Source organism: Chelonia mydas, chromosome 15 (assembly GCF_015237465.2).
Source record: "Chelonia mydas isolate rCheMyd1 chromosome 15, rCheMyd1.pri.v2, whole genome shotgun sequence".
Lineage (NCBI taxonomy): Eukaryota > Metazoa > Chordata > Testudines > Cheloniidae > Chelonia > Chelonia mydas.
This window is the reverse complement of record NC_057856.1, coordinates 30,384,504-30,411,354: the sequence shown is the minus strand read 5'-3', so window position 1 is coordinate 30,411,354 and position 26,851 is coordinate 30,384,504. Positions and strand designations below refer to the sequence as shown.

At 42.5% G+C, this 26,851-nt stretch overlaps 1 protein-coding gene across 6 annotated transcripts in view; it reads right to left on the bottom strand.

Annotated features, from left to right (window-relative positions):
• Window positions 1-26,851, bottom strand: part of GRK3 (G protein-coupled receptor kinase 3) — a 126,035-nt gene that overhangs the window by 83,404 nt on the left and 15,780 nt on the right. For 4 of the 6 annotated variants that reach the window (XM_043529328.1, XM_043529326.1, XM_037878678.2 and 1 more), the window contains exon 2: window positions 21,933-22,009. The exons of 1 other annotated variant lie outside the window; for it this stretch is intronic. In XM_043529328.1, coding sequence (XP_043385263.1) covers window positions 21,933-22,009 — 77 coding nt within the window. The remainder of the gene's footprint in view (window positions 1-21,932; window positions 22,010-26,851) is intronic. One more of the 6 variants, XM_043529327.1, reaches the window with a different exon arrangement.

The window sequence follows — 26,851 nt, the reverse complement described above, 5'->3', positions numbered from 1 at the left end:
TTTAGCAACATATGGAGATTATTGATTTTTCTGCTCCAGAGAGATGTACGTACAGTAAAGCTGTTTTCTGCAGCAAGTACCTGATCTAAATTGTGCAATCTAAATTTCAAATGACTCTCTACACTGTAGATTGCTTTCCAGATCCAATGACAGCAGCTTAGCTTTTAGTACTTCCACAAGGTTCGGAAAGGCAGCCGTCAAAGCACCAACGCTGACACCATAATTCAAGTGATAAAAGGATTTCCAAAGAAAATGAAAATGTGCTGCGTTTCTAACGTGCTGCTGTGAATCACTTAAAACCAAAATCCCAATGTATGTGCTCAGACTTCGTTCACTCAAATTCCCACTGAAGTCCCTTAGAATTTGCCTCAAAAAACCCCCATCATCTGAATAAAAGCTTCAGGAAATGCCCCTTTCCGTATCACAGATATCATAGATTGTCTTTTTTAAAATGTATGAAAGTGACATAATTGGAGAAAGGGGGTATTCTCTCTGAACCTCACTGTAACACATACCTTTCATATTCTGCTTTCCCTGCCATGCACAGAATTCCAAATGCCTGCAAAAGGAGATCCACATGCACACGGAAGGCTAAATATCAAAGATTAATTCAACGCTGAAGTTGTGAAAGAAAAATAACTGATCTACTGAAGAAAGAAAGCATCTAACTAGAGTGTTAAGGTTTATTTTGTAATGACAACTAAATTGTGTGATTGAAAAAAGATGTAAAAACCCTGCACTTTAAAAAGACAACTATATTCAAATCAAGGCATTTCATTTCAGCTATTTGGTTGTTACAGAGAATATGAGTTAAATTCCTTTACTAAGTGTCACCTCAAGAAAAACGGATAATTTTTTTAATAGCAAATAAATGTGAAACTTGAAATCCCCATTTTCACATTAATTTACGGTACTCAAATAATCCCATTCTTGTTATTTTGTCAGTCTCCCTGCATCCCAGGCATTGATGTTACCGTGAAGAAATGGGTTACAGTTCAATTTATCTCCTTTCATCATTTGTTGTTGACAAATACACAATGAAGTAACACCATTTCTGGATTTGCTAAAGGCAAATCAGAATCTAAAATGACCAGGTGTGACTGAGAAGCACTGAACTGACAGACAAATATACTCTTGCCTTTATTTATGAGACTGTGAAAAGAAAGTATTGATAGTGGGGAACTGACGTTTCTCAGAATAACTCATTTTGTTTCGTATTTATTTCTTTTCATAGTAAAACAGACACAGATTGGCATGCTTCAAATTTAGAAATCTATATTGTATTTAACTATGTAAATTAAAAAAAAAAACATTTAAAGCACATACATGAGTCAAATGGTTTTCTAAAGAACATAAGAAGAGCCATACAGGGTCAGACCAAAGGTCCATCTAGCCCAGTATCCTGTCTTCCGATAGTGGCCAATCCCAGGTGCCCCAAAGGGAATGAACAGAACAGGTAATCAAGCGATCCATTCGCTGTCGCCCATAACCAGCTTCTGGCAAACAGAGGCTAGGGATACCATCCCTGCCCATCCTGGCTAATAGCCATTGATGGACCTATCCTCCATGAATTTATCTAGTTCTACAACGCACTCCTATAATTCAATGAAAAATATTCTTACTCTGAAATACTCTAATCTATGTCCACGTATCATAATTACAATTTTTAAGACATACAAAGTGGTACATTATTTTTTTGACGGGGGGGAATGAAAAAGTGAAAAAAGTACAATGCCATAAGAAAGAACAGGAACATGGAAAACTTTCTAAGAAAGAGATTACCGCTGCTTCTTAGAAAGAGGCTACATCTGTTCTGCTTTATTTTTAGTACTAAATGATGTTTTAATGGAGAAGTTAAACAATTTCACAACATAAGGCTGTTTTCTACAGATTCCTGAAACCAGCATTCTCCTTAGTACTGGTGGTTTAATATTGTAAGGACCTTATAAAGCACCCAGTGGCTTCTGACATACCAGAAACAGGTAGCAGTCTCTCTCCCCAACATAGTCTCCTTCTTCAAGAAAATATCTGTGAAAAAGTTAAACCATCTAAAAATATTAACTGCTGCTTTGTACTTTTGATTCCATCTCTTCATTCAGACACTGCAGAAGCAGAATGCTTTCAGTCGAAGAGGGCCAGGAAGGAAGAGGAAAGTTCCTACAGTATGTGAAGTTAGTGCTCTGTTTCTACTGAATCTTGAGGATCCTTAGGATTTGGGAGTCATGTCCCTTATTTCACCCCAAGAGGAGTACAAGTTGGTTCTTCTGCCAGATGAGCTTCGCAGTGTTTACTGGACCCTCTATGGTCCTTCCGTGAGTTTTATTGTGCAATGGTGCTTTATAATCCCATGAAACATAATCAAATATTTGTAGGTTTATAATAAACACACATGTTCCCTGATTCAGAAGGAGGAATAAACTCAGTGACTGTCTAGAAGGTAAAGATCTCTAACTTACCCTGTTCACAATGGTATCTGCGACATCCTAACTGTTGTAAATTATAAGACCACTATTAATAAGTGACAAGAAGTTAGAGTAACAGTAATTTATAACTCTACAAATTACACTTTATAACTCAGAGATTTGAGCCTATCGGGTGAAAGATAACTCCTGCCTGTCCTCAAATCCAGAAATACTCCTATAAAAAGTATTCAAGATGTAGGGGTCAAGGACAATTTCTCAAGATTTATTTGTGGGCCTAAACTGTGGAAAGAGAAGCTCTCATTGGAACTGCTAACAGCACCTCCCGATAAGATCAGTCTTTGAGGAGCCAGTCATCAAGGTAGGGAATGACTATTCCCAGACTTAGACAATGGAAGTGGGTATGTACAAACTGCCATGAATTTTTGAGAAAACCCTTGAGGTAGAAGTACGGTACTGGAAGGTAGGACTCGGTACTGATGATGACCGATTATGAAATGAAGAAATCTTTTGTGAAAGGGATGAATTGCTACATGGAAGTAAGCATCTCTGAGGTCTTGACTCACAAACCAGTCCCCAGCCTACAGGGAGGGAATAACAGCTGTTAGGGACACCATCCTGAGTTTCAGATGTGTTGTTCATTTATCTGACATTTAGTATTGCCTCCAACCCCTCTTTTTCTTGCATATCAGAAAATACCTTGAATAGAACTTTTTCCTCAGTGTTGCAGTGGAACTGGTTCTATGTCCCTAGACTTAGAAGCAGTGGGATCTCCTGTCTCAGCAATTGATCATGAGAGCGGTCCCTGAAGAGGGACAGGGAAGCAAGAAGAGAGGGCAGGATGGAGATAAACTGGATTGTGTAACTCGATGTTATGGCCTCCAATACTCATCTGTCTGATGTTACAATCTCCCATGCCTGCTGGAATAGAGAGAGGCAGTGTACTAAGGAAAAGGGGTGGTATGGTGCATCTGAGAAACCTTGACTAGTGGAGTGGTTCAGACTCTCGACCAAACCCTCACAACTGGCACTGGACAATGTTGATGGCTGGAATGAAGCAGCCAAGGTAGTCACTGGCTTCTTTTTAGAAAATCTCAACCTCTTAGCCAGCAGTTCAGACGGTCTAACGAATGTGGAAAATTGAGTAGGACAGGATTTTTGTGCCAATTCAAACCTGCTAAATATTCTTTTATTTGAAGGCATGCCTATTCCCAAAGATCTAAGTGTAGCTCCAGAGTCCTTTAGGGTATGAAGTGAGTGGTCTGTGTATAGCTCACTGTATATAAGTCCTCAACAGTCGATCGTACTTCTCATGGGTAACCGGACAGCTGAAGCCAGGAAGCTCATCTATCACGACTATGGTGGAAACAAACCTGGCTGAAATGTCAGCCGTGTGAAGTGAAGCCTTCAATATTTGCCAAAAGCTGACCCTCCTTTATTACGCCACTAAACTGGTCTCAGCGTTCCTGAGGTAAGTGGTCAATAAAAGCATTAAACATCTCATAATTCAGGTAGTCATATTTCGACATCAGGGCCCGGTAAGTCGTCATCCTGAACTGTAATATCACCAAAGAGCAGCTTTTATGACCCAAAAGATCCAGTTGTTTCTAGTCTATGTAATACAGGGTAGCTTTTGGAATATACTCTCTCTCCCTTTCATTACCTGCGCTCATGACAAGAGAATTTGGTGCTGGGTGTGAAAATAAAACACTCGCAATCCCTGGCCAGGACATACTATTTTTTATCGGCACACTTGAGTGTAGGGGGTGCTGCTGGTAACAGAACTAGAGGGTCTGGGCCTAGGTCCATAGCCAGTCTTAAGACTTGCTCCATCGTTAATAGTCTGAACTTAATCTCCCTGTTTTTACGGGATAGTCTCTTAAAAGAAGTGCAAACCTTGCACTTGCTGCGGATATGCGAGTCTCGCAAGCAATAAATACCCTGAGAATGCCCATTGCTGATGGGAATAGCTTCTCGGCAGTAGAGGCATCTTTTAAAATCCAGAGAGCCCAGCATCCCAGATACAAGAAAAAAACTGACCCCTCAATAAAGGGGGAAAAAAACTTTTTTTTTTTTTGGGGGGGGGGGGGGGGGGGGGGGAATGGGAACAGCAGTTCCAACAACTACTAAGTATCGGGGGGAGGGATAGCTCAGTGGTTTAAGCATTGGCCTGCTAAACCCAGGGTTGTGAGTTTAATCCTTGAGGGGGCCATTTAGGGATCTGGGGCAAAGATTGGGGATTGGTCCTGCTTTGAGCAGGGGGTTGGACTAGATGACCTCCTGAGGTCCCTTCCAACCCTGATATTCTATGATCCCATAAACTAACTGAAGAACTAACAGTATATACTATATTCTATAACTAAAGAGGAAAATAGGCACACACTAAACTCCAGCTCAAGGCAGTTGAGAAGGAACTCTGGGCGGTTCACCTGCACAGCCCTATATAGCCTCAGTACAAGGCATGAAGGTGTGTAGGAAGCATGCACAGGATGAGCAGGCACTGCTAACAAAAATCTCCAGTCAAAGGCACAGGGTGCATGTTCACTGAAGTTGAGCACCTGCAGGGACACGACTTGAAGAAGAACTGGTGTCTTGCAAGAGGGGCAATATTGAAATCCAAAAGACAAGCATGCAATCCTAAGGTCCTGGTGTCAAGACGTCTTGGGTGACTCACAACTGTGACTGCCATTCTCTTGGCAGACTGCTTCAAACCAGGGCTCAAACTCCAAATTGGTTGTGTGGTCTATGCTTACATTTCACTAACTAAATATTAAGAATGAACTCCTCAGGCACTACAACACCCTTAACATGGAGTCACAGAGTCCCCTTGGACAATCTTGCCACCCAGGCAAACTTGCCTTTGTGACAGACAGTCCCTCCCTTACACCACAAAAAACCACAATAATATTCAGTTTACTCCCAATCCGAAAGGACCAGTCACTTACTCCAGGTCAATTGTACCTCAGATCTCTCACCAAAGACAATACTAAAGGTTTATTAACTAGGAAAAAGAAATAAGAGTTATTTACAACGTTAAAGCAGGTAAACATTACACACACAAATGAGTTACAGTCTTAGGTATCAAAAGTAATAGACGCTGCTGTAATGTGCAAGCTCTAGCCTGGGTTAGCTCTAAAGGACAGATAAATGGCTGGGGCTCCCTAGCTTATGCTTAAAAGTCTTGCCCTCTCCCTGAAGTCCAAGCAGCCTAGGGATAACAATTTTTTCTTGACAGGGATTTTTGTTCCATTTCCCCAGAGCTCAAACTGATAGGACTGAGCATTTGTGCATGCCTCTTCTTCATGGACGTGGGGGGAGCGATCAACAAAGACTTTTGTTCACTGATGTTCCATAATGATTTGTTGGATGTCTATAGGCCTTCTTTTGTTGGGCAGGAGAGGACACCTCTTGTGGTAAACTAGTATTTCGCACTTGGTAATGCTTCTCTCCTGACCATGGGGATTTCCAGTTTCACAGCAAACACTTTTATAGTCAGAGAGCAAAAACACTTAAATATTACCTTATAACACGGGGTACAGACATTATAAATTAGATTAATACATGCAGCAACTCACAAGCGTTTCATAAAGTCCAAACACATCTCTATAAATCCAATACCTATTTTAACAATACTAACACACAGGTGAGTCAGACTGGTTTCCAGCTATGCATTTGTCAATGTTCAGTGAGGCCTCGGGGCCTTAGCACAAACTGGCACCTGGTCTGTCAGCATCACACTTGGCACCAGGAGAGATCTCACTGAGGAAAAATTTTACAAGGGAGGAAGCTAATAAAACATCCCAACTATTACCTGAAACATATCAAAAAAGATGCCAATAGGCAACCCACTGACCTATGCTAAACTAACACTATTATATATACTATACCAGGGGTGGGCAAACTACGGGCCCTCGGACCGGATCCAGCCTGTTAGGGCTTTGGATCCGGCCCGCGGGATTTTCCCCCGTGGTGCCATAGGCCCCGCGCCGCTCTCAGACGTGGCCAGCACCGTGTCCCTAGGGCCCCGGAGGTGGGGGGGGGGCAGAGAGCTCCGTGCATTGCCCTTGCCTCCAGGCACCACCCCCTCACAGCTCCCATTGGCCAGGAACGGGGAACCACGTCCAATGGGAGCTTCGGGGGAGGTACCTGGAGGCATGGCAAGGGCAGCGCGCGGAGCCTTGTGCGCCCTCCTCCCCCAGGGGCTGCGCAGGGACATGGTACCGGCCGCTTCCCGGAGCAGTGTGGCATGGGCTGGGGCTGGGGCAGGCATGCAGGGAGCCTGCCCTGGCCCCGGTGCGCACTGCTGCCACCCCGGAGCCCCTTTAGGTAAGAGGTGCCGGGCCAGAGCCCGAACCCCTCCTGCACCCCGCCCCTCTGCCTGCACCCCGCCCCGAACTCCCTGCCCTGAGCCCCCTGCCTGTGCCCTGCACTCAGCCCTCTGTCGCACCTCACACCCCTCTGCACCCCACAAACCCCCTGCCCTGAGCCCCCTGCTGCACCACACGCACCCCCTGCCCTGAGCCCCCTGCCGTACCCCACACCCCTCCTGCACCCCAACGCCCTGCCCTGAGCTTCCTCCTTCACTCTGCACCCCTCCTGCACCCCAACCCCCTTCCCTGAGCCCCCTCATACACCCTGTACCCCCCTCTGCCCCAATCCCTTGCCCTGAGCCCGTTCCTGCACACTGCACCCCCTCCCACACCCTGCACTCCCTCCCGCACCCCAACCCCCTGCCCCAGCCCTGCATACAATTTCCCCACCCAGATGTGGCCCTCGGCCCAAAAAGTGTGCCCACCCCTGCACTATACAAAGACACTGGCACTCAGTCTCAAAACCACACGCATGAGAACATAAGAGTGGCCATACTGGGTCAGACCAAAGGTCCATCCAGCCCAGTATCCTGTCTGCCAACAGTGGCCAATGCCAGGTGCCCCAGAGGGAGTGAACCTAACAGGTAATGAGAAGGAACTGAGTGATGGTTGGACACATATTATCCTTTATGCCCTCGGTATGAGAGCATTAGGACGCTCAGGCCACATGTATGACACCAATAGGGGGCGCTGGCCAAACAGATCTTGAGCACATGGGGCACATACGCACCAAAAGGGGAAAATACATATGGACTGTCACCAGCTTGATTGAAAAGCCAGTAGGTGTCTTGTTAAGTGAGCTCCCCAAGTTTTCAGTAGTCCAACCAATATCTAACTTAGGTTGGCCCACCATGGCCTTACATTCACCCAAAGTAAAACAAAAGGTCTCTCAATGACCTAAATGTGAAGTATGGTCAGCAGTGGGTCTTGACTCATCCTGGCTTCTTGGGTTATGGTCAAGGCCAGATTAACCCATCACTGGGCCCTAGGCAAACATACGCTTCTGGGAGAGGAGGGGATGGGGCAGGCCGCCACCCCAGCCAAGCTCTCTCTCAGGCAGCCACAGCGTGCAGAGAGCAGAGATCCTGAGCAGCAAGCTTCAACTGGCATGAGAAGTGGCTGGTACCACTCCCCTCCCGGACCCGGCTGCCAGGGAGAACGGCCGAATGTGCCGGGGGGGGAGGGGCAGCAGGAGAAAGACAGACGTCTCCCCAACCCCCGCAGGTAACTCTGGTGTGGTGGGAAGAGCACAGAGGCCCCAGGCTGGGCAGAGGAGATGTGGGGCGGTCACATGTCCTCCCCTTTAGATTGTACATCCCCCACCCAATATCGGGATGCACGAGTCATCCATGCACTGGAGGACCAAGTCCCACTGGTTTCACCAGCGGCTGAGCCTACAAGGCCTTTCTAGGCAACTCCGGTGATCCCAAACTCACTGCATTTCTTTTCTTAAAGGGCCGCTCCTGAGGCCGGGTGCACCAAGGCCAAAGTATCTCCAGCAGGAGACAGCAAATGCCTGGTACAACACATCCATTGAAACGCACTCAAAGAAGAACTGAGGGTACCATATAATCTTAAAGGAAGGAGTTTAAGTCCACAGCCTTTTGGAAACAGACTTTTGAGAAACACAGAAAGTCACTGCAGTCTGTGAGTAACTGGACTTAAACTGTGCTGGTTTTACCGTCTAATACATGTCCCTGTTAAAAGCTGTAACAGCAGAAACTTTAAAAAAAAAAAAATCACAAGGCTGATTCACATAATTTATTACTCCTGTATCTGTACCCACTCATTTCTCCATGAGAAGAAAATAACCTACTTCTAGTGTTCAAAGCTTCCTGTCCACTCAGAAGTCTTGACAGTACAAAAGAAATGTTGTATAATTAGGCTGCTCCGCTGAGACACAAAAGTTTTTCCCCTTTTTCCTTATATGACATTATCCTTCCCAAAACAAAATTGTATATAGGTTCTAAAAGCACAGATTTTATGTAGACCTCAGCTGATGAATCGTTCTATTATTTAACAAGAAAAGGTTCAGGCTTCAGCCTGATAAAGAAAGATCTAAATTATTTATAATGAAAAAAAACAGAATGAATTAAAACATTTTATAGGTTGGTTTCAGATGTTATTCAACTCTGGACAGACAAAAGCAGGCCTTTTTTCCACCTTAAAATTATGCACAAGTAAAAGTACTTATATAATTTATGGTACCAGGCACTCAAGTGCCAACAATATTCTTTATAAAACATCTAAGTATGGTGTTTTCTCCATGTCCAACCCTTGAAAGAGATGTAATGAGCCAAGTTAGACTGTATAAGAAATTCTTCCAATTAGCCACATTTCATCTGCCCTCAGGATTTTTCACAGAGAAATAACTTTTATAGCAATACACCAGAAGAAATTTATGCCAGCCAGCAAGTAGTATAATTAGCTAATTTATACATATTGGCCAGTCTGAAACCACCTTTTCAATAAATAATTTTTATTGTTTATACTTTATGAATCAACTTTTAACCAAATGGGTTGAATGACACAATATTTTTGTGTTTTCTAAAACAATGAGAACGTAACTGATCAGTAATAACACAATAAACCAAATGTCAAAGCACTGCACATACACCAGACACATTTTTCTTTAACATACCAAATAACTGATGAAGATGTAATAAAATCAATGGAACAGCAAGGTTTCACATATTTAAATATGTCTGGACAGATCATCTCTTGCACAAGTTTTACAGGCTGTTCAAAGTGAAAGTATCAATGTTTATGGCGCAACAGACAGCATAGTATTATATTCTATTTCTACAGCAACTTGCAATCTAACCCACACCAATATCAAAATTATTTTAAAAAACACAAAAGTATATTCATAACAACTCATCATCCCAAATGTCTAGAAATTAAATTAAAATTGTGGAAATTATTTTAAAATTAACACTAATTTTGTGAGCATTTTTACAAGAGTAAGAACCACAATTTTTTTAAAGGTTTCAGAGTAACAGCCGTGTTAGTCTGTATTCGCAAAAAGAAAAGGAGTACTTGTGGCACCTTAGAGACTAACCAATTTATTTGAGCATAAGCTTTTGTGAGCTACAGCTCACTTCATCGGATGCATGAAGTGAGCTGTAGCGCACAAAAGCTTATGCTCAAATAAATTGGTTAGTCTCTAAGGTGCCACAAGTACTCCTTTTCTTTTTGCGAATTTTTTTAAAAAATAGATATTTCATAATGTTGAATTACACCTCCAATGACTTCCAGTTTATTCTGTTTTCCTCTACCTCAGTATGCATGATTCCCATTGACATCAGTAGAACATCTGTGTGTATAGGAAAACAGACCCTGAATAAAATGCCACATAATAACAACAGTTTCTTGGTTTTGTTTTCAATCATCTGGTTTCAAAGATTTACATGGTTCCTTTACAGATACAAAATATGAGTTTTGCTAAACAGACTAACAAGGAGAAGTTTATGTCCAACTAATATCCGATAGAATCATGCAACTCATCCATAATCCAGGTTTTAGTCTGATCTTGAACCTGCTGCATAAACTGAAAACTACTAACAATGAAACAACAATAGGAGGAAAGAGAAACCAGTTTTTACAGGGTACTTTAAGTTTCATTTTTTATCACTCTTTTCACTTCCTAATTTCCACAGAGTCTCACTTATGTTTTATATCTTCCACATGTCTGAAATGGAACCCAAAAATAAATGCACTTTTCCATAAACACAAAAAGCAAATACAGTATGTTGCAAATCTGTCTAGGTATTTACGTAATCTCTGCTACTTTCATATACAAAAAGTAGAAGAGACTCAAATAGCAAGTTAATTTAAGTGAAATGTACATATATATGCATGCATGCATGCACAACACTGCCGTTCTTCTTCCCTATCTCATATTTCCTCTCAATCTTCCTATCCTCCATGACTACCATTTCCTCTTCTTTACATTCCTCTGCATCCCACCCTGACACAAAATTGTAGTTTTTAACCTGGAATAAATTAATACACACCTGGGCCCTTTAAGACACATGTATAACTAAAAAGAAAAGGAGTACTTGTGGAACCTGAGAGACTAACCAATTTATTTGAGCATAAGCTTTTGTGAGCAGCTCACGAAAGCTTATGCTCAAATAAATTGGTTAGTCTCTAAGGTGCCACAAGTACTCCTTTTCTTTTTGCGAATACAGACTAACACGGCTGTTACTCTGAAACAAGTATAGCAACTGCACTCTGTATCTGTTAAATTCTCCCCCTTCCTCTGATCCCGCACCTCTACTTCTTGCCTTATTCCTTCTTTTGTTATGTCTGATTTTGGATTATAAACCCACAGATCATGGCCCCTATCCTGAAAAGACTTACATGTATGCTTAACTTTACACGTTAGTCCCACTGACTTCAATGGGACTACTCACATCACATGTAAAGTTAATCATGTGCCTTAGTCTTTTCAAAATTGGGGCCCTCGTCTTTTCTATATGTTGTAAACTGCCTAGCACTATTTGACAACCAAATTTTATTGCTCTCACTGCTCTTTCTTCAGAGCATTATTTAATTAGTTCAAAATGCCACTGGCACACAGATCTCATGCTTACATTAAACAAGGGTTTCAATAACGTACTAGGGAGTGAGTCTTCAAAACATGTTATATTTAGATACTTAAGGGATTGCACCACATTGTGCTCCCGTATTGAAAGGACAGGGAGAATTTCTCAACAGCAAGTTTACCTCCCGCTCATGGCAGACAGCTGACAGGAAGATCTTATACTATAGAGTCCATTCACACAGCTGTAAGGCCTGTCAGTACACTGATCTTAGGATGAATTAACAATATTTTGCTCTGAAAAGCCACCATAAGCTAGAATAATCACCCTGAGCTCTAGCACTCTGAAGGGAGTTAATATGATATGAAATTCCTAAAGGATCCAAAACAGACATGAATGTGTGGGAAGAACACAGATGGCAAAATTCTTAACCTAGTATAGAGCTCCAATATGGAGAAAGCGGAACATAAGATAACATAAGGAATAGCCAAGTGAATCATTCCTAGAAAGAACAGTCCCCCAATAGAAAGGAAGATAACGCAAAATGGAAGAAAATGTTCACATAAATTGATAAATGTAGGGTGACCAGATGAAACAGACAAAATATCAGGACACATGGGGGAAGCAAAAAAAATAAAAGCAGCCGGAGCGGCCAAAGCCACAATATCGGGACAAATGGCATCCTGACCGTGCATTGGTCGCGACGCGGGACAAAGACCTAAAAATCAGGACATCTGGTCACCCTAGATAAATGACAACCACATTTTCTACAATTAAGCAAACATATATTTCTCACTGGGACTCCTGACATGCAGTAAGTTTAATGACAGGTTTCAGAGTAACAGCCATGTTAGTCTGTATTCGCAAAAAGAAAAGGAGTACTTGTGGCACCTTAGAGACTAACCAATTTATTTGAGCATAAGCTTTAGTGAGCTACAGCTCACTTCATCAGATGCATACTGTGGAAAATACAGCAGATGTTTGTTTTTATACACACAAATCATGAAAAAATGGGTGTTTATCACTATCACTACTATCGCTGCCAGCTGAGCGGCAGCGAACCAGCTGAGCAGCGGGGACAGCAGAGCAGCTCGCAGCAGGAGTTTGCCTGGGAGTTCGCCTGGAGTGAGCCCAGTGAGGCTTACATCTTGCCAACGTCTCTGAGGAAGCTCATAGTAGGTAGGTGATATGGAAGGGGGGGGTTCAGCTGTTGTGACCTGCACTGGATGTGCCATGTTTGTCTTTCTTCCACAGGACAGAAGCGACTTTGTCTGTACAAAGTGCAAGCTGGTCTCCATATTGGAAGAGAAGATTGAAGGTCTGGAGCAACAGGTAACGACCCTGCGTTGTATACGAGAGACTGAGGATTTTCTGGACAAAACTCAGGATAGGCTTCTAGGGGCACAAAGCTCTAAAGATATAGAGCAGGTTGCAGAGAGGAGCCAAGAGGCCAGTGAAGAAGCTTGGCAACATGTGACCTCCAGAAGAGGTAAGCGGAATGTCCGGGTTCCAGTAACACAGACACAGGTAACTAACCGCTTTCATGTTCTCTCCACAGGTACCATTGCGGAGAGTGGACCAGATGATATGTCTGGGGGGAGAAAGCAGAAGGAGACTCCGCTGGTTGGAAGGCATGAGATGCGATGTCCTGAGGTTGGGAGTTCCACGACCACCACTCCCAAGAGGAGAAGGCGGATGGTGGTGGTCGGGGACTCTCTCCTCCGGGGGACTGAGTCATCTATCTGCCGCCCTGACCGGGAAAACCGAGAAGTCTGCTGCTTGCCAGGGGCTAAGATTCGCGATGTGACGGAGAGACTGCCGAGACTCATCAAGCCCTCGGATCGCTACCCCTTCCTGCTTCTCCACGTGGGCACCAATGATACTGCCAAGAATGACCTTGAGCGGATCACTGCGGACTACGTGGCTCTGGGAAGAAGGATAAAGGAGTTGGAGGCGCAAGTGGTGTTCTCGTCCATCCTCCCCGTGGAAGGAAAAGGCCTGGGTAGGGACCGTCGAATCATGGAGGTCAACGAATGGCTACGCAGGTGGTGTCGGAGAGAAGGCTTTGGATTCTTTGACCATGGGATGGTGTTCCATGAAGGAGGAGTGCTGGGCAGAGACGGGCTCCATCTTACGAAGAGAGGGAAGAGCATCTTTGCCAGCAGGCTGGCTAACCTAGTGAGGAGGGCTTTAAACTAGGTTCACCGGGGGAAGGAGACCAAAGCCCTGAGGTAAGTGGGAAAGCGGGATACCGGGAGGAAGCACAGGCAGGAATGTCTGTGAGGGGAGGGCTCCTGCCTCATACTGGGAATGAGGGGCGATCAACAGGTAATCTCAAGTGCTTATATACAAATGCACAAAGCCTTGGAAACAAGCAGGGAGAACTGGAGGTCCTGGTGATGTCAAGGAACTATGACGTGATTGGAATAACAGAGACTTGGTGGGATAACTCACATGACTGGAGTACAGTCATGGATGGTTATAAACTGTTCAGGAAGGACAGGCAGGGCAGAAAAGGTGGGGGAGTAGCACTGTATGTAAGGGAGCAGTATGACTGCTCAGAGCTCCGGTACGAAACTGTGGAAAAACCTGAGTGTCTCTGGATTAAGTTTAGAAGTGTGTGCAACAAGAGTGATGTAGTGGTGGGAGTCTGCTATAGACCACCGGACCAGGGGGATGACGTGGATGAGGCTTTCTTCCGGCAACTCACGGAAGCTACTAGATCGCATGCCCTGATTCTCATGGGTGACTTTAATTTTCCTGATATCTGCTGGGAGAGCAATACAGCGGTGCATAGACAATCCAGGAAGTTTTTGGAAAGCGTAGGGGACAATTTCCTGGTGCAAGTGCTAGGGGAGCCAACTAGGGGGGGCGCTTTTCTTGACCTGCTGCTCACAAACCGGGAAGAATTAGTGGGGGAAGCAAAAGTGGATGGGAATCTGGGAGGCAGTGACCATGAGTTGGTTGAGTTCAGGATCCTGACGCAGGGAAGAAAGGTAAGCAGCAGGATACGGACCCTGGACTTCAGGAAAGCAGACTTTGACTCCCTCAGGGAACAGATGGCCAGGATCCCCTGGGGGACTAACATGAAGGGGAAGGGAGTCCAGGAGAGCTGGCTGTATTTCAAGGAATCCCTGTTGAGGTTACAGGGACAAACCATCCCGATGAGTCGAAAGAATAGTAAATATGGCAGGCGACCAGCTTGGCTTAATGGTGAAATCCTAGCGAATCTTAAACATAAAAAAGAAGCTTACAAGAAGTGGAAGGTTGGACATATGACCAGGGAAGAGTATAAAAATATTGCTCGGGCATGTAGGAAAGATATCAGGAGGGCCAAATCGCACCTGGAGCTGCAGCTAGCAAGAGATGTCAAGAGTAACAAGAAGGGTTTCTTCAGGTATGTTGGCAACAAGAAGAAAGCCAAGGAAAGTGTGGGCCCCTTACTGAATGAGGGAGGCAACCTAGTGACAGAGGATGTGGAAAAAGCTAATGTACTCAATGCTTTTTTTGCCTCTGTTTTCACTAACAAGGTCAGCTCCCAGACTGCTGCGCTGGCCATCACAAAATGGGGAAGAGATGGCCAGCCCTCTGTGGAGATAGAGGTGGTTAGGGACTATTTAGAAAAGCTGGACGTGCACAAGTCCATGGGGCCGGACGAGTTGCATCCGAGAGTGCTGAAGGAATTGGCGGCTGTGATTGCAGAGCCCTTGGCCATTATCTTTGAAAACTCGTGGCGAACGGGGGAAGTCCCGGATGACTGGAAAAAGGCTAATGTAGTGCCAATCTTTAAAAAAGGGAAGAAGGAGGATCCTGGGAACTACAGGCCAGTCAGCCTCACCTCAGTCCCTGGAAAAATCATGGAGCAGGTCCTCAAAGAATCAATCCTGAAGCACTTACATGAGAGGAAAGTGATCAGGAACAGTCAGCATGGATTCACCAAGGGAAGGTCATGCCTGACTAATCTAATCGCCTTTTATGATGAGATTACTCGTTCTGTGGATGAAGGGAAAGCAGTGGATGTATTGTTTCTTGACTTTAGCAAAGCTTTTGACACGGTCTCCCACAGTATTCTTGTCAGCAAGTTAAGGAAGTATGGGCTGGATGAATGCACTATAAGGTGGGTAGAAAGCTGGCTAGATTGTCGGGCTCAACGGGTAGTGATCAATGGCTCCATGTCTAGTTGGCAGCCGGTGTCAAGTGGAGTGCCCCAGGGGTCGGTCCTGGGGCCGGTTTTGTTCAATGTCTTCATAAATGATCTGGAGGATGGTGTGGATTGCACTCTCAGCAAATTTGCGGATGATACTAAACTGGGAGGAGTGGTAGATATGCTGGAGGGGAGGGATAGGATACAGAAGGACCTAGACAAATTGGAGGATTGGGCCAAAAGAAATCTGATGAGGTTCAATAAGGATAAGTGCAGGGTCCTACACTTAGGACGGAAGAATCCAATGCACCGCTACAGACTAGGGACCGAATGGCTAGGCAGCAGTTCTGCGGAAAAGGACCTAGGGGTGACAGTGGACGAGAAGCTGGATATGAGTCAGCAGTGTGCCCTTGTTGCCAAGAAGGCCAATGGCATTTTGGGATGTATAAGTAGGGGCATAGCGAGCAGATCGAGGGACGTGATCGTTCCCCTCCATTCGACACTGGTGAGGCCTCATCTGGAGTACTGTGTCCAGTTTTGGGCCCCACACTACAAGAAGGATGTGGATAAATTGGAGAGAGTCCAGCGAAGGGCAACAAAAATGATTAGGGGTCTAGAGCACAGGACTTATGAGGAGAGGCTGAGGGAGCTGGGATTGTTTAGTCTGCAGAAGAGAAGAATGAGGGGGGATTTGATAGCTGCTTTCAACTACCTGAAAGGGGGTTCCAAAGAGGATGGCTCTAGACTGTTCTCAATGGTAGCAGATGACAGAACGAGGAGTAATGGTCTCAAGTTGCAATGGGGGAGGTTTAGATTGGATATTAGGAAAAACTTTTTCACTAAGAGGGTGGTGAAACACTGGAATGCGTTACCTAGGGAGGTGGTAGAATCTCCTTCCTTAGAGGTTTTTAAGGTCAGGCTTGACAAAGCCCTGGCTGGGATGATTTAACTGGGACTTGGTCCTGCTTCGAGCAGGGGGTTGGACTAGATGACCTTCTGGGGTCCCTTCCAACCCTGATATTCTATGATTCTATGATTCTATGATACAAAAGGTTTTCTCTCCCCCCACCTCACTCGCCTGCTGGTAATAGCTTATGTAAAGTGATCACTCTCCTTACAATGTGTATGATAATCAAGGTGGGCCATTTCCAGCACAAATCCAGGTTTTCTCCCCCCCCCACCCTGCCTCTTTATCTATCTGTGTACTTGACAACAGAGATGGGGTGGAAATCAGGTTTAACCTTAAAGCCAAAGGGAAAATGCAAGAGCTTTTTTTAACAATGTGCAAAGGGTAAGTATTATACTATGATCAAGTTCCAAAACAACTAACCCGGTTTTGCTCAAATTGTCCAAAAAAAGCCAAACATGGAAATTTCAACTCAAAAGGTTATTACAGAAAATTACAAGCAACTGTGAATGGAGTGTTTTAATGGAAACTGTTAAGTACCACCAGAATCTAAACAAACTGCTCGATAGACAGATGTGAACCAGATCCAAATCAGTGACCAAGAGCAGAAAGGTTCTGCATTTTATCATACCCAGAGCATCTAGTTTACCAACATTATCTTCTACCTACTATTAAGCAGCACTGATAAGAAAGATCAACACTGCCTTTCTTTAGATTTGTTACAGTGGAAGTGTATATCGCATTTGTTCCAAGTGCATTAATGTAATTGTTGCTATTGCCTAATTTAAAATCTCTTACTCTTCGAAAATACACCTGCTGCATATGTCAATTACAAAAATCAGAGCTTGAATGAAACAATTTTTACAAGTGTGCATGATCAACAGTAAAATATAATGCAAAAATAAATTAAAATACCATTTTAATAATCAAGCATAGCAAAATAGATTCTATTTATGAATTATAACTAATCATTTGAGTACTGGAAAAGTGTCTATTTCCAATGCACACACAATCTACTTGTTGTGTAGCAAACAGGATGTGGTAATGAGAAAACTAGTTAAAGGTGGTTATTCATTCCACTTAGATACACGCTGTACTTCCCCATGAAGCTGGTATTACACAGGAAGTAACTTGTGCCTGGCACAACAGATTGGCTACTTAATTAAATGCTAGCATAGCAGCTTTCTAGCTGGATGCATCATCTGTGTGTTCTCTTAAACGCACTGTACGAGTTCCTCACTGTACGAGTTTAAGATCAGGCAGCAGTCAAATAAGAATCCCATGACACCTAGAGGTGCCCAGGGCAGTTTAAAGCAAATGAAGCAACTTATTTTCCTCCATAAAACCTGAAGTAAATAGAGATACACTAATTTAAGCACAACCTTTAAAGGTTTAGGGCCATCTCATCCTTGAAGAAGCTAATGCCACATTGCAGACTGGATATTCCTGAAGTTCTTACTCAGTTTCCTTCACATTCTTCTTTTGTCCCCATCAGTGCAAGTAACAAGTGATTCGACCTCCAAAACCAAAGGATCCCCTGAGATCCTTTGCAAGGCTATACATCTAGAAACAAAAAACACAGATAATACTTTCAAGCTGCAGGACTGTATTTTGGAAAGTCGTGACCCTGAAAAAGTCATGACTCTTAACCCTAAGAGTTAACAGTAGATGAGCTCCATGTGACACGTGTGGCTAAAACAGCTAACTCAATACTTAGACATATTAAAAGGGAAACATGAAACAGGAGAAGAGGGGCAATATTATCTATGTATATGACATTGCAAAGACTAGTACTGGAAGACTGTGTCCAGTTCTGGTTTCCGCACTTTAATAACTGGAAAGGATGCAGAAATGGGCTACAACTTAAGAATGATTTGTGGCCTGGAAACGTGACAGAGACTAAAGGAGCTCAATCGATATAGTTTATCAAAGAAAAGATAAAAAGGTGACTTGATTAGGGTCAACAATTACCTACTCAGGAAGAAGATATCTGATATTAGAGGGCTTTCAAATTTAGCAGACAAAGGCGTAATAAGAACCAAAGGCTGGATGCTGAAGTTAGAGAGGTTCTAACTGGAAAAAGAGATGCACATTTTTAACACTGAAAATGATTAATCGTTTGAAGAAATTATCAAGGAATATGGTAAATTCTCCTTCAATGAGAGTCTTTAAATCCAAGGCTGGATATCGTCCTAAAAATATGCTCTAGTTCAACCACAATCTGTTGGGTAGGCTGTAAGAATCACTGGATGAAATCTACGCCTTATTCTATGCCAGAGAATCATAAAGGCCGCTTCCAAACTCAGAATCTATGCACTAGAGATATCTGCAAAGGGTCTGTCCCTTCACAGCAGCTCTCTAATCCCCCAGCTCCCTATTCACAGAAATCACAGAACTGGAAGGGACCTCGAGAGGTCATCTAGTCCAGTCCCCTGCACTCAAGGCAGGACTAAGTATTATCTAGACCATCCCTGACAGGTGTTTGTCCAACCCGCTCTTAAAAATCCCCAATGATAGAGATTCCACCACCTCCCTAGGCAATTTATTCCAGTGTTTAACCACCCTGACAGTTAGGAAGTTTTTCCTAATGTCCAACCTAAACCTCCCTTGCTGCAATTTAAGCCCATTGCTTCTTGTTCTATCCTCAGAGGTTAAGAAGAACAATTTTTCTCCCTCTTCCTTGTAACAACCTTTTATGTACTATTACACTTAGCAGTGCTGTAATTAAGACAGCATTTCATCATCTATGGCTGGGGGGCAAGCAGGGTCAGTGAAGGGGACGATATAGCTTTAAATCTACATAAAATTAAAGCACATCGACAATGTCATGCATTATTACAATCCAAAGTGTTTCTTGTATGTTCTTACCATATGTTCAAATATACAACAAATATTACATTCATTTCATTTATAAAGTCCTTCACAACTCTGCCCTTTCCTGCTTGTCCACTCTTGCCTTTTATCTACCTCCTCTGGCCAGTCAACAATGCCAACCTCATCCGCTCATCTTCTCTCTCAACTTCCTCACTGCTCTTACACGTGGTACAAGCATAGTGAATGCATTTGGAAGGCCATGGGTCTCTCCTCCTCCAAACCCCTCCTGGGCTGTAAGATGCAGCCACTGCTGCGACCCACCTCTGCTTACAAGAAATAAGCCTACCAATGATAGTTGGGGTCAGTGTCAGCCTGGGAGAGTTAATATTAACTTAACCCCCCCCCCCCAAAATGCTAATTTTTGTAACCATCTGGAACTACCAAGTAGTGCAATGGCAACCTATGTAACCATGGGGTCTTATTTTGGTTTCCTTTGTCCTCTCTCTCCACTTTCATTTGCAAAATTCATTGTGCCTCATCTCAGCTTAGATTTTAAGCTCCTTAGAATAGGGATAAATTGCTACATGTTTGTCCAGCACCTTGCATAATGGGGCCCAATTTTAACTATGGCCACTAGGCACAACCAGAATACAACCAAATAAATAATAATAATAAACACCAGATATGAGTTGTTAGTATCTGATTGTTAAAAATCTATCTTTATTCTCACAGCATTGTGTATTAGACCGAGAATACTCTACCATAAGCAATTATGTTAATGTGTGAAAACAAAACAATGTAGCAAAGAACAAGGTAGAAAACAGCAATAAAAAATAAATGAACATCCAAAATAAAGACAATATTTTCAGCAAAACGTAAAGTCTCTTCAGTTAAAAAACACCCACATTTATCCTTAATCTTTTCCCCTCATTCCAAAGTTGTCTTCAGAAGAGACATGCTGTCTCTCACCATGCTACTTCATTCTAGCAAATTGTTATTATGGAGAAGCTGGTTAGAAGCTCCACAGTTAAGGATGAGAGTTTAGAGATATAAGTATTTAACATGGATAAAAAAAGAAAATAATATAAGCAGCAGCTGTGAGGGAAAAGCAAAGTATATAATCTCACAACATCTCTGAAATATGCATCTCAGCTTTTTGAACATACTGAGTTTTATGTCTGAATACTCAACTGTAAGCAATTTGGGGCAGACACTGATCTTTAATGAGTTTATACTGAACAATGGGGTCCAGTTTTTGACTGGGATGACTGCATGCTATCAAAGTACAAATGATAAATAGGACAACAATCTTTTTTTTTTAATTCCTCAGGTTAGAGTTAACTATCTACTAGTACTGTAACAACAGAATATCTAAAAATAATTGTCACAACTTGTACTGTTCTTTGGAACAGACTATTAGTTGAAAGATATTTAACCATATGACTGGAAATGAACAATCAAATACAAGTTTCCTTGGTTCCTTAACTATCTGATTTGACTCATACCACACAGATGTAGAGAATTAAAATCATTCTATCTGGCAGTGCTACTGAAAGATCCCCTTGTATATATTTTGCCCCTGCTGTGCAACATTACATCAATTATTCAGAAAGAGAAGTGCTAAACTGAGCCACACATAAACAGGCATTAGTACTGTCAAAAGGAGGATCTGTTTGTTCTGCAGTCCAGTACTTTTGGCTGGAGTAGGAAACTGTTAAACAATCTGTAACATTCTTTTTCCCAGCCAGCTTGCCCTTAGTGTATCTGCATGTGAGTAACACCAAGTGTGTTTCTTTACTCTTATTTAGCAGCAATAGTTTCTTTCTTTCTTAAATAAACAGTGTGTGGTTTAGCAGCAGCTATCATCTGGATTTGATGGTTAACAGTGAGAGAACAAGTGCTGACTGTCCACCACTGAAGATTAGAAAGACTCTGAGCTCAGAAGGAAAGTAACCAGATGAAATCCACCAACTGGGTGGTGCCAAAGCCACCAGTGGTCCAGAAAACTTCTTTATCCTAAGAGGTGCCAAGACAGTACGTGTGGGATACATGCTGGCACAGAGGATGCTCCATGATCTTTGGGAGCAACAAGGTTGATCTGTTGTTATATACCATATATCCAGACTGGAACAGAAGTACTGAGAGATGAGAGGAATACAAAACTCTTGGTCTTCACAGTTCCAATCTTTCATTCAACGGCCCAGAAATGGCTGCCAATAGGTAGTTATAATTCTTCAACCTTAAACAAAGTTCAACCATTCTTTTAAGTCCTGTCCATAGTCTACTATACCAGCGGTTCTCAAACAGGGGTCCATGGCCCACTGAGGGGCCACGAGCAGATTTCAGGGGATCCACCAAGCAGGGCCAGTGTTAGACTTGCTGGAGCCCAGGGCGGAAAGCCGAAGCCCCACTGCATGAGGCTGAAGCCCAGGGCCCTGAGCCCTGCCACCCAGGGCTGAAGCCGAAGCCTGAGCAATTGCCCTGCTTGCTACCCCATAACATCAGCCCTGGCTTTTATGTGCAAAAAACCAGTTGTTGTGGCACAGCTGGGCTATGGAGTTTTTATAGCATGTTGGGGAGGCCTCAGAATGAAAAAGGTTGAGAACCCCTGTACTATACTATGTTTAACTAAGTCTACAGTGCTATCTTCAACTGGCTGCACTAAACAATAGCAAACAAATCAATCTTAAAAACATAAAACAAGAAAATTTGATTCAAAACAGAATTTACCAATCTTCTGATTGAAAATCTTGTCAAAGGTTAATTCACCTCTCTCCTCAAGATACTTCTGCATCACACTGCGGATACTGAAAGACAAAAAATTAAAGAACAGTTACTCATCAAAAAGAAAAGGAGGACTGAAGTGAGCTGTAGCTCACAAAAGCTTATGCTCAAATAAATTTGTTAGTCTCTAAGGTGCCACAAGTCCTCCTTTTCTTTTTGCAGATACAGACTAACACAGCTGCTACTCTGAAACCAGTTACTCATCAGTTGCTCTTTCTTAACAAGATAGTGAATGTACGTTGGAGGGAAGGAGTCTTGAGGTTAAAAGGTATTGTAAACAGATTTATGAATGTAAGGATGCCAGTGTGCATTCACCTCTGCAACTCAGTTAAAGACTATTTATTGCTTAATCGAAAACCTACGGAAGTCAATAAGAATCTTTCCATTGACTTCAATAGGCTGTGGATCAGGCTCTATATTAGAATTCTAAAGCGGTACAAGCAGACATTTAAATAAAGTCATTCTCTAGCTCAGGGGCAAAAAAAATTGAACAAATTCTACAATCTGACTAATACAGTATTCAATGTAACACAATTATTTTCTCAAAATTCTATTTCCACTTGTGAATAACTTTCTGAACATTGCTCCTCTACACTGAAATTTCCCATGGGTGGTTCTAACCCAATGAAGAATTTTTAAGGTTTGTGGAAACTTATCCAGCAGTCTGAGTTATGAGAGAATGAAAAAAAATCACTTTTTCCATTGTAAAATAATAATACTACTCATAATAATCATTCCTTTTTTTTTAGCACAGACTAAATGGTGGTAGAGCTTTTATGCGTCAAATTTAGCATTTAAGTAACCTACTCTGAGAAATGTAATGTTGCTAATGTTCCCCGTTCAAAACCTATATTTTTCTATGAAGAGTTGAAAATACCATACTGAGTACATGCAGGATAAAGGATGAAATTGTCACTATGTTTGCACAGTTCCAATATATGCCTAGTGCATGCATGTGCCACTCTGAAAGACAGCATACAACAGGATTGAGACAAGGTGTGCAGGTTTTGCCCAAAACTGGATTCTTAGGTAGTTTTTTTGGTTCTTTTAAATGCAATAACTAGACTGCAGAGGCAATTCAAACTCTCCATGTTCTATAACTTCCCACCCTATACACTCAGGGTCTTCAGAATACAGGTGTTTGAAAAGGATAGAGGGCACACAGCACCTGGGCTGCCACACCTGTTGGATATTCTTCTTGAAACGCAGAGCTGGGAGTGGAAGAGTAGAACACACATCAGGTGGCAGAGGAAGGAGTCCAGCAGGTCTACTGACTGCCAAGCCCAGCCATTGCTTTCAAATTATCTGAACTGTGGAGGCCAGAATGCACTCCAGGAAAAGACATCTACTATGGTTATTATTTCAGTTCATTTACACACACAGACCACCCTTTTTGTATTTTTCTTTTTAGGTTTTATTTTAGCCTTTTCTTTCTCTCTCTATGCAAAAAAAAGAGAGAGAGAGAGAGAGAGAGAAATTAAATGGGGAAAAAACAAGCTAATAAACTTTTAAAATCATGAATTTAAAATAAAGCAGTACACTGTATTTAAAAACAGATACAAAGGTTTCTCACCACAGTATTAACTTGCTCACACTGCACATTAACCTGCTTACATTGTAACTCAATGCAAATATTTAACCAATAACAGAAAACACTATATATGTACAATTTGGGTAATTAACATTAGTACAAGATTCTTAACTTCCGATTTGCCTAATTTACATTTTAACTTTGTGACCCTGACATGTTAACATAGTTTTAAAATATAAACCATTTATTTTTGCAGAATATGGTACCATCAAAAATGTACATGGAAGATGCAAAGAGCAGCAAAGGACCCAGTAAGATTCCTAGACAACAAATCTTAGCAACAAAATGTGGAATAGGTAATCATCTCTTCTATCTTATCTTCAGCATTCAGCTCAATCAGTAGTTGGAAGTCTGGGGTAGCCAAAAGCTGTCAGTCAAGACAAGCAAATATATGTCAGAGAGTAGCATTAAAGAGTGAATTAAGGACTGTGTTGTTAAGAAGCACTTAAGTCCAAGACAAAAATGTACCAATCAGACATCCCAAAGCGAAGCAATTACATTCTTTAGACCCTATGACAAGGGGGGGGGTGATGCAAAACCTCACCCAGAAGTAAAGAGCTGTTTCAGAGGCATGAACTGAATTAGAAGAGAAGGATGCTGCAGTACATTCTATAATAGGAAACAAAATCTTTACTTTGTTTATAGAGAGAACAGAGAACCCTTTAAGACCAGCGCTTGGAGCCCAAAAATGTATTAGTTAATACACTCAGAATTCAGATGCATTCTAAGGGATTTCAGAAAAAAAAGCCCAAAATGGCAGAGAATAAAAATTGGACAATAAAAGAACATGGATTCCAGTGACAGCTGAACCTGGTGATACTCTAAACCAGTGTTTCCCAAACTTGGGATGCTGCTTGTTCAGGGAAAGCCCCTGGCAGGCCGGGCCGGTTTGGCTGAACCTGCAGACGCAACAGGAAAACAATCGCAGCTCCCATTGGCTGCAGTTCACTGCTCCAGGCCACTGGGGGTTGCAGGAAGGGCGGCCAGCAAATCCCTTGGCCCGTGCCGCTTCCCGCAGCACCCGTTGGTCTGGAGCAGCGAACCACGGCTAGTGGGAGCCGCGATCGGCCGAACCTGCGGACGCAGCAGGTAAACAAACCGGCCCGGCCTGCCAGGAGCTTTCCCTGCACAAACGGCGTCCCAAGTTTGGGAAACACTGCTCTAAACAAAAAGAGCTAAGTAGTGCTGTAGCTCTTCCCAATGCTTCACACTGATTCAACAGACAATCCAGGCTTCAGAGTGAAGTGTGAGTTTATTGTGTGTGCTGGTTGTGTTGATTTGTGTGTGGATTCCATTGTGTGGGGAGAGTTCAATGGATTTGTGAGGGTGCTAAATGAGGAATATGGGCTGAGGTGAGGGGCTATGTGTTTTGGGGCTGTGCATTCTGATTCTGTTGTTGTGGGTGGTTGTGACGTGCTGGGAAAGTTGTGTGGATCTGCGTGAGTGGCAATCATGGGGTGTGGCTCGCAGTGAGGCATTTGGGCCAAGTAATCCACCATCTGTGCAGTCACTCTCCTACAACCAATGAAATTTTTACCCTACAGCTAATTTGGATGCAAGGGTGGTGACTGGTTGAGCTACTTGTGATACCACAATGGTCCAGGACTCTCTGCATGACATTCATACATGTCTTACTGCACAGGTGTAAAGTCAAATTGGTTGATAACTTTAAAATGGAATGGTAACTCTCTGCGAAAACAAGTGATGATTCAATCTGGTTATATTCTGAACAAAAAGAGCCCTTAACCATGCCTGTAGCTGTTTCCACCAATTCATACTGACTCTACAGACCTAACAGGCTTCAGAGTGACAATCCTGAAATCTTATTACATACATTTCTTTTCAGCTGTCTCTGTGGTAAATTATGGATGCACTTAATTCATTTGGGATTAAATAATGACAAATAGTCTATATGTAACCAAGTATTTCTCTTCAAGTTAACAGACAAAACTATATAATTTACCAGATGCTAATCTGCATCTTATTATAACATCTCAAAATTGTATGAGCTTTTGCTAATATAGGTCCTGATCATCCAGTTGGGTTGGTGCAGCCAAATGCTTGTGCCCACCTGCGTCTGACTGAGGGTCAGGCCCTAGTATGAACATTTATATCTGTTATATTCCTTTCCTGAGGGTCCCCTTTTCCCCCCCTTTCCTAATTCCCTTTTATTTCTATTAAAAAATAAATTAAAACTGAAAGGTAAACACTTGAATATGTAGAACCATTACTGATACAAGACCAAAAAAGTTTACATTCACAGATAATTTTGCTACCTGTCCAAATGTGACTACCATATGTACAGGACCTGATGCAATCCTAACTGTGGCTTTTGAGTGCTACAACACATGTAATACATCATCATCATCTATAGCACATCAAAGACATGATTAATTTTAGGCATGTGAGCAGTCCTATTACCTTCAATGATAGTTTAATGAATTGGGGCCTCAAATAATATTTTGTTCATGACAGTTAGAAGCATCTTAGGTACTTATATGGCCCCCATCACCTGAGCACCTCACAACCTTTAAAGTATTTATCTTCACAGCACCCCTGTAAGGCAGTACTATCATTCCCCATTTTACATTGAGCAAATGAGGTACAGAGGCAAAATGATTTGCCCAAGGTCACAAAGGAAATCTGTGACAGAGCAAGGAACTGAACCCTGGTCTCCCAAGCCATAGGCCAATGCCCTAATCACTGGGCATCCTTATTCACCAAGGAAGGGGAAGTGTAATAAATATGAGAGAGAGGGTATGCATATTCAGATAATAAAAGAAGATACAAAACCCAAAGAACACAGCCATCAAATACTAGGATGATAAAAAACAATAAAATACACAAAAATAATGAACTAAATTGGTTCTTTTACATATGAAATACAAAGGTAAACAAATTAAATTATGAAAAACTGTTTTTATAGCAAAGTTCCCCCGTCTTTATCATCTGTAACATTAAAGAGCTGGAGATCATAAGTGACCTCTGAAATATTTTGAGAACCAAGAGATAGTTATGTACTTTGATCTTTGTTAATTTGTTTAGTTTTTGTCTTTTTTATAACAAATAATCTGATTGATTCGAATCCTGGGAGAAGCATCAGTGATTTTAAAATACCAAACCTACTGCGGACATGTAAATGTAAATTTATTCTGTTTTTCCAATTTCATTAATGAGCTCCCAGCTGCTACAGCAACAAGAGCTTTATAAATCAGTAAAAACAAATAAAAAGGAGTGTCATTTCAGAAGTTCATAGCCCCAAACCTGAAATCCT